General features: G+C 44.8%; 1 protein-coding gene across 1 annotated transcript in view; it reads left to right on the top strand.

Moving 5' to 3' along the window:
• Positions 1-2684: 2684 nt before the first annotated feature.
• PGM2L1 (phosphoglucomutase 2 like 1) overlaps positions 2685-12336 on the top strand; it is a 46291-nt gene continuing 36639 nt past the window's right edge. The window contains exon 1 of the mRNA XM_056115977.1: positions 2685-3087. Coding sequence (XP_055971952.1) covers positions 2974-3087 — 114 coding nt within the window. The 5' untranslated portion in view covers positions 2685-2973. The remainder of the gene's footprint in view (positions 3088-12336) is intronic.

The raw sequence follows: 12336 nt of genomic DNA, 5'->3' as shown, positions 1-12336 counted from the left end.
TAGAAATATTAATTTGAAATTATATATGCACTGCTGTATTTGCTGAAGCACTATTTACAATTGTCAAAATACGTAAGCAACCCAGTACACATGATGAATCAGTGTATAAAGACGTTGCAGTTTATATTTACAATGGAATCATCCTCAGTCACAAGAAAATACGAAGTCTTGCTGCTCTTGTGACAACACAAATGGAGAAAATAAGCGAAAGAAGTCAGAAAGAGAAAGACAAATACGGGTGATCTCACTCACATGAAGGACATAAAGAAACAAGGGGAACAGACAAAAACAAACCCAAACCAACTTTTGCATTTGGATTGATGAGTTGAGGTTTTCAGGGGAAATGGGAGAATATACAAAGGGTTAAGAGGGTCCAATAAATTGTCATGGAGGGATTTGTCATTGGGTGATAGATGTGGCATGCACTTTTAAAGAGGCGTGAAAAGCACACCTGAAACTTGAGCAGTGATGTAAACCAATGTTAAAAATACACAAAATAGTTTTGAAAAAAAACTCTGCTTTCAATTTTCATAGGCCTGTAAGTTGTCACTGGATCTTGTTGAAATATAGATTCTGATATAGTGGAATTGAAGTAGGACCTGACATTTTGTGTTTTTAAATAATCTGCCAGAGGGTATAATTCCCTGAGTCTCCAAACACACAGTGAGACCAGCAGCATTAAGGCCACTTATGTTACAACCAATAGATATTTATTAGCTGTGTAGGAACATAGACCCTGTCACTACGTATTTATTCAGAATTTCTGGAGCATTTTACAGGAATGTACATTTGGGGGGGTGAGGGGTTTGGCACACAGTGCAGTGCTCAGGGCTTACTCCTGGCTTTTTGCTCAGGAATCATTCCTGGTGGGGTTCTGAGGAGCATATGGAATACTGGGGATCTGACCCAGGCCAGCTGCATGCAAAGCAAATGTCCTACCAACTCTACTATCTCTTGCCGGAGGAATATGCAGTTTAAATAAACCTCTATGGTGATTTGAGAACCAATGATCTATGAACTTGAAATGCCATTTTTTCTTTACTTAGGAATTTTCCTCTAGTCCCTTTTCACTTGATGCTTTACTGAGCTCCTGACTTTAAAGTCCTTAATAGGTGTTTATAGCCAGCCTCTGTCTGGCAATCTTTTCTTGCATATATCCTGTCACTCCAGACAGATCTTATTTTTGAAAGAAATGGGTACTTTATATACTTTCTGATAGCATTGGCTCCTAGCATAATGCTTAGTATAGAGTAGACCGTTATATCATTAATAGTGGTCTCTGAAATAAAGTTAATAATAGAGAAGGGTTAGTTTCTTTTTCAGGACATATGGTTGTTTCCTTGGTCTAGAGTGATTAAAAGAAGTTGCAGACTTCAATAAAGGAACCCCCCAAATATTTACCTCAAGCTGTAAATTAGGAATTAACTGGACAATTATTTTGTTCCTTGTAGTTCGGATTTTTGTTAAGGTAAAGGTACCTTTAAATAAAAGAAAATAATACTTTGAGTTCACTAACTCTTTCATTTATGAACCTCGACATGCTCTAAAGCCATTTATTAGGTAACTGTTCCGCCATGATATTATATTATACCCTTTTTACAAACAAGCTGAGTAGGGTAAGAGTTGTAATGTACCTGGTCAAAACTTGTAGCTTCCCTGTAAGACCCAATACTGAAATCTCAGGAAAAACTCTGATAGCCAAGTTCTTATGTCAGCATCTCCCAGACCTCATGTGATTTGGGGGGGGGGGGGGGGAGAGAAGAGCATTCCTTTTTTTGAGAAGATGAGAAATGAGAAGAAAGGAACCCCAAATTAGAGAAAATTTAAGATGACTTTAGTGATCTTTGTTTCTCTGTATCTTTCTTAGCATTGCTTTTTGGATCTCTCATAATAATATTCATACATTGTTATATTAAGGTCAAATATCCTCTGCCACTTCTCTGCTTTCAGTCATCTTGTTTTCTTTCCCTGCCTTCTAGCCACTGTTGCAATCCTGCAAGAATTGCTAGCAGAGGAGATGTGAAGGAAGCTAGAAGCTAGGTTCCATCACTTAACAATTCTTTCCTTTTGAAAAGAAAAGCGATTTTCTTTTTTGTGTCTAAAAGGGGGTGCATCACGCCCATCTCCGGTTGAAAGAATACAATGCGATTCGTAAACTGCAAAGCACTAAATGAATACTACTTAATGCATCCGTTTCATTTAATCGGCAGACCACACAGCTGAATAACAGGGGCAGGGCATGCCCGGAGGGAATAGCCTCGAGGCAGATCTTTTTCTTTTTGCGAAAAGAGAGGGAGGGGTGTCGTCGGGAGTTGTAGTCTCTGTGGCCATCTCCCAAGGCCTACGCGAATGAAAAGAACTACAACTCCCGTGAGGCCTTGCGGGGCCCCACAGGCGTGCCCTCCCACCGGGCGCGTGCTCCCAGCCCGAGGCTCGGACACGGGACCGAAAGCGCGGGGGCGCGCCCGGGAGCCGCAGAGCGGGAGTCCACGGCGGGTCGCCGTTACTGGGCAGCTGAAGGAGAAAAGGAGACGCGGTGCAAGAAAATTACAAATACAGCAAGCCGCCCTCCAGATACCGCCCGCCAGCGCCTCCGCGACCCGCGGGTCCTGACGCACGCGCGCGCGTCCCCCGAGCGCGGCGGGGGCGGGGAGGGGCGTGGCCGGCCGCGCCGGGGGCGGGGCCTGGGCGGCGGCGGCGGCGGCGGCGGCGGGGACCCGGCACCTGGGACTGTTGTTCTCCGGCTGGGACGGCCGCCGTCCGTGCGCCCCGAGACCGGAGCCGGGCGGCCCGGGCGCGGACAGCCGCTCACCAGCCCGCTCCCGCGTGGCCGGGGCTGCTGCGCTCGGCCCCCGATGCCCTGCACTGAAGAGGGGGCGGCGGGACCCTGGTGATCGCGCCTTCAGCCCCCCTGCAACTCGGCGTCTCCACGGACCCCCCCACCCCGAGGCCCGCGCCCCCCGTCGCTGTGCCATGGCTGAGAAGGCGGAGGGGGACATGAACTCCAACGTGCTCCACGCCCCCCCATACCACACCGGGGACCCTCAGCTCGACACGGCCATCGGGCAGTGGCTCCGGTGGGATAAGGTGGGTACCTGCCGCGGCCAGCCCCGCATCCGCGCGCCCCGCCCCAGGCCTCCCGCCGACGGCGCGCCCTTCCCCGCGTCCCCACCCGCGCCCCGAGGCTGCAGAGGAGATGGCTCAGGCCACGGCGGGCGTTGCCACCCACCTATGCCAGGGCTGCCTCCCCTGGACAGTCTGAGCTGAGCAGGGACGGCTGCAGTGGCTTCCTTTTGCAGTGCGCCAAATTGCAGCCTCCCTTCCTCTCCCCGCCCCTCCCTTCTGGTGCATGTCAGGTCTCTTAAAAAGAAAAAATTAATCTTCGTCATTGTCAGTGCTTAGAGCATTTTCCTTTCCCCGATTTTCTCCTTGGACTTCCTGCTCTGCAGACCTGTAAGTGGTTTTTGGCATCCTCCTCTCCGCTCTCCGCTGGCGTTCCGGTCTGCCGGGTTTCCTCCCTCTGTCCCTAGCTCGCTAGGCGGTCGCTGTTCTTTTCATCCCTCCTTGGGCTTCTCCAGTATCACCTTCTGCCCTGGAGAAAGGTGAGGGTGTTGCAGCTTTCACCGGCTGGGCATTGTTTTCTGGAAGTGTCCTTCTCAAAGAAGCCCGGTGTCCAGGTGTGGTGTGATGTCCTGATTCGAAATTGGTTTTGCTTTATCCGTTTGAGGGGTGGTGATTTCATCTTGTGGAAGCGGCGGGAACGGGGATCTCTGAAAGCCAGAATTAACATGCAGCCACCTCACTTGCTAACGAAGCCCCCCACCCCAAACAGGGAGATCAGCTTTAGCTGTGTCAGATGCGTGGTGGAAGTTCCAAGCCTTAGCTTTGTCAGGTGCATCGTGGAAGGAGGGAAGGCAGCTGATCTTCAGTGTAATTACTAACCCCAAACTTAATGAAGTATGGTCGTATGTAGAAATCATGGACAAAGGAATTTTCTATGAGATTAGCCTTCCGGGAAAAGTTTTGTTTTTACTTTGCTCAGTCATTTATGCATTCAGCAAAAATTTACTGAGCCCTGGGTCATATCTCAGGGTCTGTTAGGCCTAGGGAATACTGGTGGTGGGAGAGAAAGGGTTCCTGCGGTCAGCAAGCCTTCAGGTAGCAGAGAAGGACCAACACATTTACAATTTACAATGAGTTAGTGTTTCTTCATCACGTGTGCCTTATACATTCTAATTCTTCTGTCTAAACTGGAAACTGGCTTCTCAAATCAGAGATTTGAGATCCCCTTTACAGATTACAGACACCTGGGGGTAGCTTTAAGTGGAAAATCTAATTTAGGAGGCCTCTGGGGGACCTGAGGATTCCGCCCCAGAGTGGTCTTATGGAATGTTGCTTATCTGGAGACCCCACTTAGCATAGCTAGACTCTTGTTTTGGGGCCACAGTCAACAGTGCTCAGAACTTACTCGTGGCTCTATACTCGGGGATCACTCCTAATGGGGCTCAGGCACCATATATGGTGCAGGGTTCTAATTGGAGTTAGTTGTGTGCAAGGCAATTGACCTACCTGCTGGTTGGGTTTTTTTTTTTTTTTTGTCTTCGACTCTCATAGACTGTTCTGATTGAGATACTTGCTAGAGAACTAACTCCCTTGTTGCCTTTAAACCAGAAATTTGTAGTTGTGTTGTATATGGGATGGACTTGAATGACTTAAATGTATAGACTGAAATGGGTGTGCAAATACCATGGTTAAGCTCATTAATTGCCACAAATGTGTGTAAAATGCCAGTGACTTGAGAGCTCTTCTGCTAGTGTTTATGAAATGTCTGCAGTGGATACAGTTCCTTTTGTGGAAGGATATCAAGGAAGTGAAGATTCAAAGATTGCTCTCCTCCTTTTCGTCCATTAGGGAGAAAGAAGCCTAGTGGAAATTAAAAAAAGACAAGGCTTGCTCATAGTAGAATGATAGATACTGCACACTGTAAAAATGTCTTTAGCAGGGAAAATTAGGTAAAAACAAGTGAAATCTTAGCTTTGTAAGTGGAATATAATTTATTATTATTTTTTGTTTCAAGCTATCTGCTTTCATTGGTTAGGCATTTAGGTCTCCCTGAAGTATGAGGAAGACTTGGGAAGTTTGAGACCATTTAGAGAATTCTGTTGCAGTTTACTTTTATCATCATGCATGTCAGGGTTTTTGGCCCTTCAGTAATAGGCATTTTTCATGGCCATGGATGAGATCACTTTTAGGTTCCAGTTTGTCTGTAGCCTTTTTCTCATTCTTTGGGAAAGGTTGGTTGAATTAATTAATGTTAATTGGCCATGCTTGCCAAGATATTATTGGAATACACAAAAACATAAGATTATAAAATGCATATGTACATAAAGATAACACAGTGATAATATTGGTGGCAATTAAATGGAGTTTTATAGGAGTCCGAAAGTTAATGTGACCTGTGGACTGGGATGGTCAGTGGAAACTTTATAAGAAGAAGGGGTGCATCTGAAAACCAAGGAGATCCTTCACTGAAAGAAAATATTTTTATGGGTTTGCTACGCACCTTGGTGTGCTCTGGGGTTACTCCTGACTCTGTGCTTGGAGGTGACTCCCTGTGGTCCTTGGGGAGCCATGCAGCACTGGAGAGGGAACCCAGGACCTCACGTGTGCAGGGCGAGTGCCCTGCCACTGAGCCACACCCCCAGATAGAAAGAGGAGAAATTCTGAATTTATATTCAAAGTGGCCTCTGCACAAAAGGCACTGACTGAAAGCCTGGGGGAGATACAGAGGTGAAGCAGTTGTGTGGTTTCATCTTTAATAAGGGAGAGTACTCTTAATAGGTGAACAAAGGGGTATCTACTGTAGATTCATAGTGTAAGTTAACTAGGCAAGGTTCGGGGTACTGAAAAAACTTTAGCCATTTTTATTTAGGTACCGGAGTTATTGTTAATTGTATTTTCATGCTTTCTCCAATAGCACACCCATCACCAGAGACCAATTTCCTCCACCAGTTTCCACCACTTTCCTCCAAGGACCCCAAATAGCACCCCCAAAAGCTTAGTTCTATAGACTAAATCTTGAGTTTCAATGACTTTGACCATTTTTTCTTCCCTTTCTATATTTCCTTTTTATCCCACATATGGAAGAGATCTTTCTCTTTCTATTTTTTAAATTGTAGAGGTGGAGATACCTACACACATATAGATTAATAGAGCTAATCTGAAACCTCACAGAATCGTAAATTAGTGTAAATTGCTAAATTATTTTTCAAAGTTTTATCTCTTATTTTTCCAAAATTTATATCTATTAAATCTATTTTAAATAGATTTAAAAATTAATGTTAATCTGTGCTAATACAATTTACACAAAATAGGTAAATCCTACACATGTAAAACTTAGTAAGAATGAAGAGAATTATGAAAATTTTAAGGGGAAAATCTGAATAGGCCTATACAAATATTGAAGTGTGTTTTATTCTAAAAAAGGGAATACTGGCTTTATATTAAAAAATACTATGTTTTAGATTTTGCTTAAGTGTCTGCATCAATAAGTAAAAGATTGTAATAAAATTTTATATGAATGTAAAAAATGATCAACCATCATTTTTTATCAGTGATTGTTTCATCAATGAAACACTATTTTTTTTATTGAAAATGTATAAAATCTCTTAGCAAGCTAGAAGTAAATGGCCTTTAGGGACTGGAGCAATAGTACAGCGAGTAGGGTGTTTGCCTTGCACACGGGCAACCCAGGTTCGATTCCCAGCATCCCATATGGTCCCCTGAGCACCGCCAGGGGTAATTTCTGAGCACAGAGCCAGGAGTAACCCCTGTGACCCCCCCCCTCCAAAAAAAAGCAAAAAAAAAAAAAAAAGGAAGTAAACGACCTTTATTAATTTAGTAAAGTGCAAACATAGGGCACTGAATTTCAGGTTGCAGAAATATAAAATAATTGGATTTATAACATTTATTGAATGTTGACAACATACATAGCCTTTTAGTATGAAGAAACTAAGTTTAATATGTGATTCATATTTATAAAGGAGAAAAGCAACCTACCAAATGCTGCTGCTGTTTAATGACTCTGATCAGGCCCATTTTAATAAGTTACTAATCGATCTGAGGCAGTTTGCTATTTTTTCCAGTTACCCAAATTGCTGTTTTCACCTTGGTGGGATGGTGTACCTTGCTGATTTCACTTTTTTCAGAGTATTGTCTTGGACCTTTAGAATACCTTAAGTTTAGACAGCCAATGTGGAGTAGAGGATCCTTGTCAAACAGAGATGAAAAGAAACTCGAATGTGTGTTTCTGGAACGGTTTTCTCTCGTAGAGAAATCACTGGAGAGACATATAGAGACCAACTGGGTCCTAGTAGCCTCCAATAAATAAAAGTGTCAGTGTTAAAAAGAAAATAGCCATAGCTCAAGTAGCACATGCTGGGTATGCATAAGTAAAGTAAAGTAAAGTAAAGGCCCTCCCGTTGATCGTCGATTTGCTCGAGCGGGCCCAGTAACGTCTCCATTGGAGACTTTGTTGTTACTGTGTCTGGCATAGGGTATGCATAAGGCCCTGAGTTTATTCCCAAGATCTGCATGTTCCCTTACCCCTCCCCCCCCCCATGGCCCTGGTAGCAAACTTTCCCCTTATCTCCCATCCCAAGCTCTCACCACTTGGTCAAGTATAACTCGAGTGGCCCCAGTGCCCTACAGCCCCCCTACCCTCCATTGCAAAAATCAGTTCAGCAAGACAGGATGTTTATTGAGATAACAGTGGGTGTTACTCCGTGGGGTTTCCCTGGCATGGCCGTCTCTGCAGCCTGAACCTTTTGCAAAAATTTGTCCCACATGTCTTCAACATGGACTCATCCTACTCAAGGCCAAGAAACTCGTGTCTGTGTTCAGGACACTATCTTCATTATTTCATTGACTTCATTATAGGGCTCCGATAAGGGGAGTCTTCACAAAAAATCCCAAGACTTTTATTGGTCATACAAGCAAATCACATGGACTGATGGCAGATACTCAGAAATCAGCCTTGTTCCATGAAGGGATAACTTACTGTTGAAACCCAACAAATGCACGAAGTCCAACAATGCACAGCTAACTCTAATACAGCGATCACTCTTTTATCGTTTAGTCCTGCCTAAAGTGCCTTCTTCCTAAACACTTCTTTCGTTAGATGTTTTCCTGCATTCTCTCAACAGGTGAGTTTGACAGATTTTGAATCTCGAGGCTCTCTGGCACGAAACCAAAATTTGTTTCTGCCTCTGATGTCTGTCAGTACTTTTTTTTCCCTCCTAAATTTTTGGGCCATGCTTGGTGGTGCTCAGGGTTTACTTCTGTCTCTGCACTTAGGGATTACTCCTGGTGGGACAAGGGACCATCTGGGGTGCTGGGATCAAACCCAGACCCATCTCAGGCAAGGCAAACACCCGACCTGCTATAGTATCTCTTCAGTCCCATGTGTTAATTTGTTGGAGGGAGTCTTGTATTCAAGATGTAAGCACTAAGTTTGGATGCAAGAGGGTGCAGGGGAGAGTGGGCAGATTATGGCGCAGGATGTGGCACAGATGCTAGAACAGCAGCTATCTCGTGGCATCAGTGTGGGGACAGGAATTGGCTGTGGCCTTACCAGGGTCCCTGAAGGTAGGTCAGTGTGGAGAAAGGGTAGAATGTAAAAGGTAGAGGAGGTCACATTAGGGTTGTGAAAATAAATGCTGAAAATAGGGACTGGAAACTTCAGCTTTTTTTTTTTGAATAATTTATTTATTTATTGAATCACTGTGGGAAAAATTACAGAGCTTTCGGGTTTAGGTTTCAGTCATGTAAATATCAAACACATTTCCCTTTACCAATACTTATTTTTAACCCCGAACCCCAATAGACCCCCACCTCCCACCCCTCCCAATTCCTGTGAGGCAGATGAGTTCTAGTTAATACTCTATCTACTTTGACTAGATAGATTGTTTCGATAGAAGATGCACAATTATTGTTTAGAGTTTACGACCCACCCCCCACAATCAGACATGCTGAAACAGCGTTGTGAAATGATTTGCTTTCTACAACTTGGTTTAAGAATAAAATGATGGTTTTGAATTTCTGCTATTTTACTTATTGACCCTGGAAGAATTTCTATTAAAAGTTAGCTAGTTAAGAGATTGGTTTCTGTGCCCTGGAGTCGTGGCCGTGCCGGGGAGCCGCTCGTGGGGGGCAGCTGGCGACCTCGGTGGGGCGTGGGGGACGGCCCACAAAGCCCCCCTTCCCATGAGGTCCCTGCCGCTCCCGCCAACCCCGGCTCAAACCCGCTGTCCACAAGGCTCCCGTGCGGCTGCCATCTTTTGGAAACTTCAGCTTAAGCCAGTGATGTTCAAACATTCAGAGCTAAGTCAAACTTTCCAGAAAAAAATATACCACCACCAGCAAAGGAGTGGGCTGGAGTGATAGCTCAGGGGTAGGGCATTTGCCTCGCATTCAGCCAGCATGGCCGACCCGAGTTAGATTCGTCCACCCCTCTTGGAGAGCCCGGCAAGCTACCGAGAGGATCTCGCCCGCATGGCAGAACCTGGCAAGCTCCCCGTGACGTATTCGATATGCCAGACACAGTAACAACAAAGTCTCCAATGGAGACGTTACTGGGCCCGCTCGAGCAAATCGATGAACAACGGGAGGACAGTGACAGTGACAGTGACAGCAAAGGAGTGGACAAAGTCTCTTTTAAAAAACAGCATTGTGTGATTCAAAAATGCACCCTTGAGACACCTCTGCAAAGTTGATTTTAGACCAGTTGCATTGTGTAGAGGCCCAAAGGAGTTGTGGAAATTATCCATTTGTGGTTGAACATAGACTTTGTACCAGAACTTAAATCTCAAAAGTTTGAGCCAACTTTTTCTCTTTTTTTTTTTTTTTTTGAGGGTGGACCACATCTGGTGGTGCTCAGAGGTTACTCCAGATTCTCCACTGAGGAATTATTCCTGTCTGGCTCAGGGGACAGGGAACCAAATGGGATGCCTGGGGATTGAACCTGGGTTGGCCAAGTGCAAGGCAAATGCCCTCCCCGCTGTACTATCGCCAGCCCCTAATTTGACCCACCTTTTATAATACTACTCCATAGTACATTAAAGAAATATTTTACTTAATTTGGTATTTACTCAATGGATGTACAGAATATGTATGGCTTTATTCTGGAAAATATTGCTAACATCTGTTACACTAACATTTATTTGTATAAATTCCAAACCTTGAAATATTGTCAGTCTCTCAGCATGGAGTGGTAGAGAGGGCTAGAGTGGTTATTTACAGGGATAACAAACCAAAGGAAGATGACTTGCTCAGGACAAACGACTTTTAAGTTGTAGAGTTGGGACTAGAACCTACGTTGTCATTTACTGTAATTTTTTTGTTTGTTTGGTTTGGGGACTGCACCTGGCTGTGCTAAGGAATTACTCTTGGTGGGATCAGATGCAGTGTTGAGTAGGTCAGCTGCAAGCTGGCACCCCACCCACTGTACTCTCTCTACAGCTCCAGTTTTCTCATTTCTGTAATAGACTGAATATTTAGAAAATGCTAGATATCACTAAGAAGTTTCAAAGACCTCTTTTTTTTAATTTAATTTTTTATTTTATAAATTTATTTAGTGAATCACTGTGAGAGCAGTTACAAAGCTTTTGGGTTTTAATCTTGGTCATACAATGATGAAACACCCGTCCCTTCACCAGTGCACATTTTCCACCACCAAAAACTCCAGTCTACCCCCATCCCACACCCTCCCCCTACCTGTGTGGCAGATGATTTCCACATTACTCTCTCTACTTTGATCACATTAAATATTTCAACAGCAGACCCCCCATTATTATTTGGGATTTTACCCCAACACTCAGCTCTGCCGAAAAGGCAACATTAGACAGTTTGTTTTCTATTGTTGATTATGACTAACATATACTGCGGCTGCACGATTTTGGAATTCTGAAATTTTAATAATTAAATCTGGAGGGATTTCTGCCAAAAACTGCTGGGTTCCGAGATTTGCTTCTGAGTCTCTGGGATCATGGCTTAAGCAGCTTGTTGGGTAGCCAGAGGGCTCGTTTGTGGACTTGGGGTCTCGTTGGGGTGGGGGAGGAAAGGGCCGGCTCTACCCCCATCCTGTGAGACCCCACATGCCTCATCACTGAGGGGCCCCGACCTCTACCTGGCTGTCCATTGGCTTCTGAAAGAATGCGGACCCCAAGCCGCCAGGGGAGACACGTGGTGGATCGGCACCTTTTCCCACCTGGGGTTGCCTGGGGCTGGTAACCTAATGCGGAGTCAGACAACAAAGACCTCTTTTAAAGTCACGTTATTGGGGCAGGAGTGTACAATGTACAGTAGGTAGGATGCTTGCCTCGCATGTGGCCGTTCTTGATTTGGTCCCCAGAGTCCTGCCGGGAGTGATCCCTGAGCACAGAGCCAGGAGTAAGCCCTGCACACCACTAGGTGTGACCCCCAAAACAAAGAAACAAACATGCAAACAGAAAGCAGGCATGTTATTGGCTTTTGTCAAAAATTAGGATTGAATGAAATACTCTGCTGAATAAACTGCCATGGGATTTTTTCACAGACCTGAATTTGTTGCTCAGCCATTGCCTTAGTCTCCTTGGCAACTGTATTTCTTTCTCGGTCCATGAAATTTAGTACATATAAATGAGAGTTTAGATTCTATTCCCAAGAAGAAAATTCACTTTTTATTTCCAGATTTCTTATGTCTTAAAGAAGTATATACTCGTGATAGAAATGCAATACCAAAGGGATTGTGATGGAGAGCACTGTTCCCGATTCTCTCTTCTCACCCTCAGTTTATTCCGTTGAAGACATTTTAAGCTAGTTTCTTTAGTTATTCTCCTGGATAGGGTTCAGGTACATGACTCAAAGGGGCAGAGCACATGCCTAGCCCCTGGCACTACTCGCCCCCATCCCCAGCTCTGCTGGGTGTGGCCTTGATGTCCCCCAGCACAGCTCAGCCTTCATCCCTTGGCTCAAGCCCTGAACCATCAGACTCACGCTACTGAGTCTAACAGTGCCAGGAGAAGCCCCCTCTTCCCAAGTACCTCACGGTGTGGCCCTTAAAAGAATAAGATGCTATTTATTTTTTTTCTTTCTTTTTTTTAAAACGGAGTCATGTTGAGATATACAGTTACACATATACACATATTCATATACAGATATACCCATTACTCCACCCGTGTACATTTCCCACCATCAGTGACACTCCCCCGCCCCCATCCCCCAGCCTGCCTCTGTGGCAGGCACTTTTCCTCTCTCTCCCCGCCCCGCTTTGGGCATTATGGTTTAAGTACGGCTGTT

This window comes from Sorex fumeus, unplaced genomic scaffold (assembly GCF_029834395.1).
Source record: "Sorex fumeus unplaced genomic scaffold, SorFum_2.1 ptg000030l, whole genome shotgun sequence".
Lineage (NCBI taxonomy): Eukaryota > Metazoa > Chordata > Mammalia > Eulipotyphla > Soricidae > Sorex > Sorex fumeus.
This window is presented reverse-complemented; position numbering and strand designations above follow the sequence as displayed.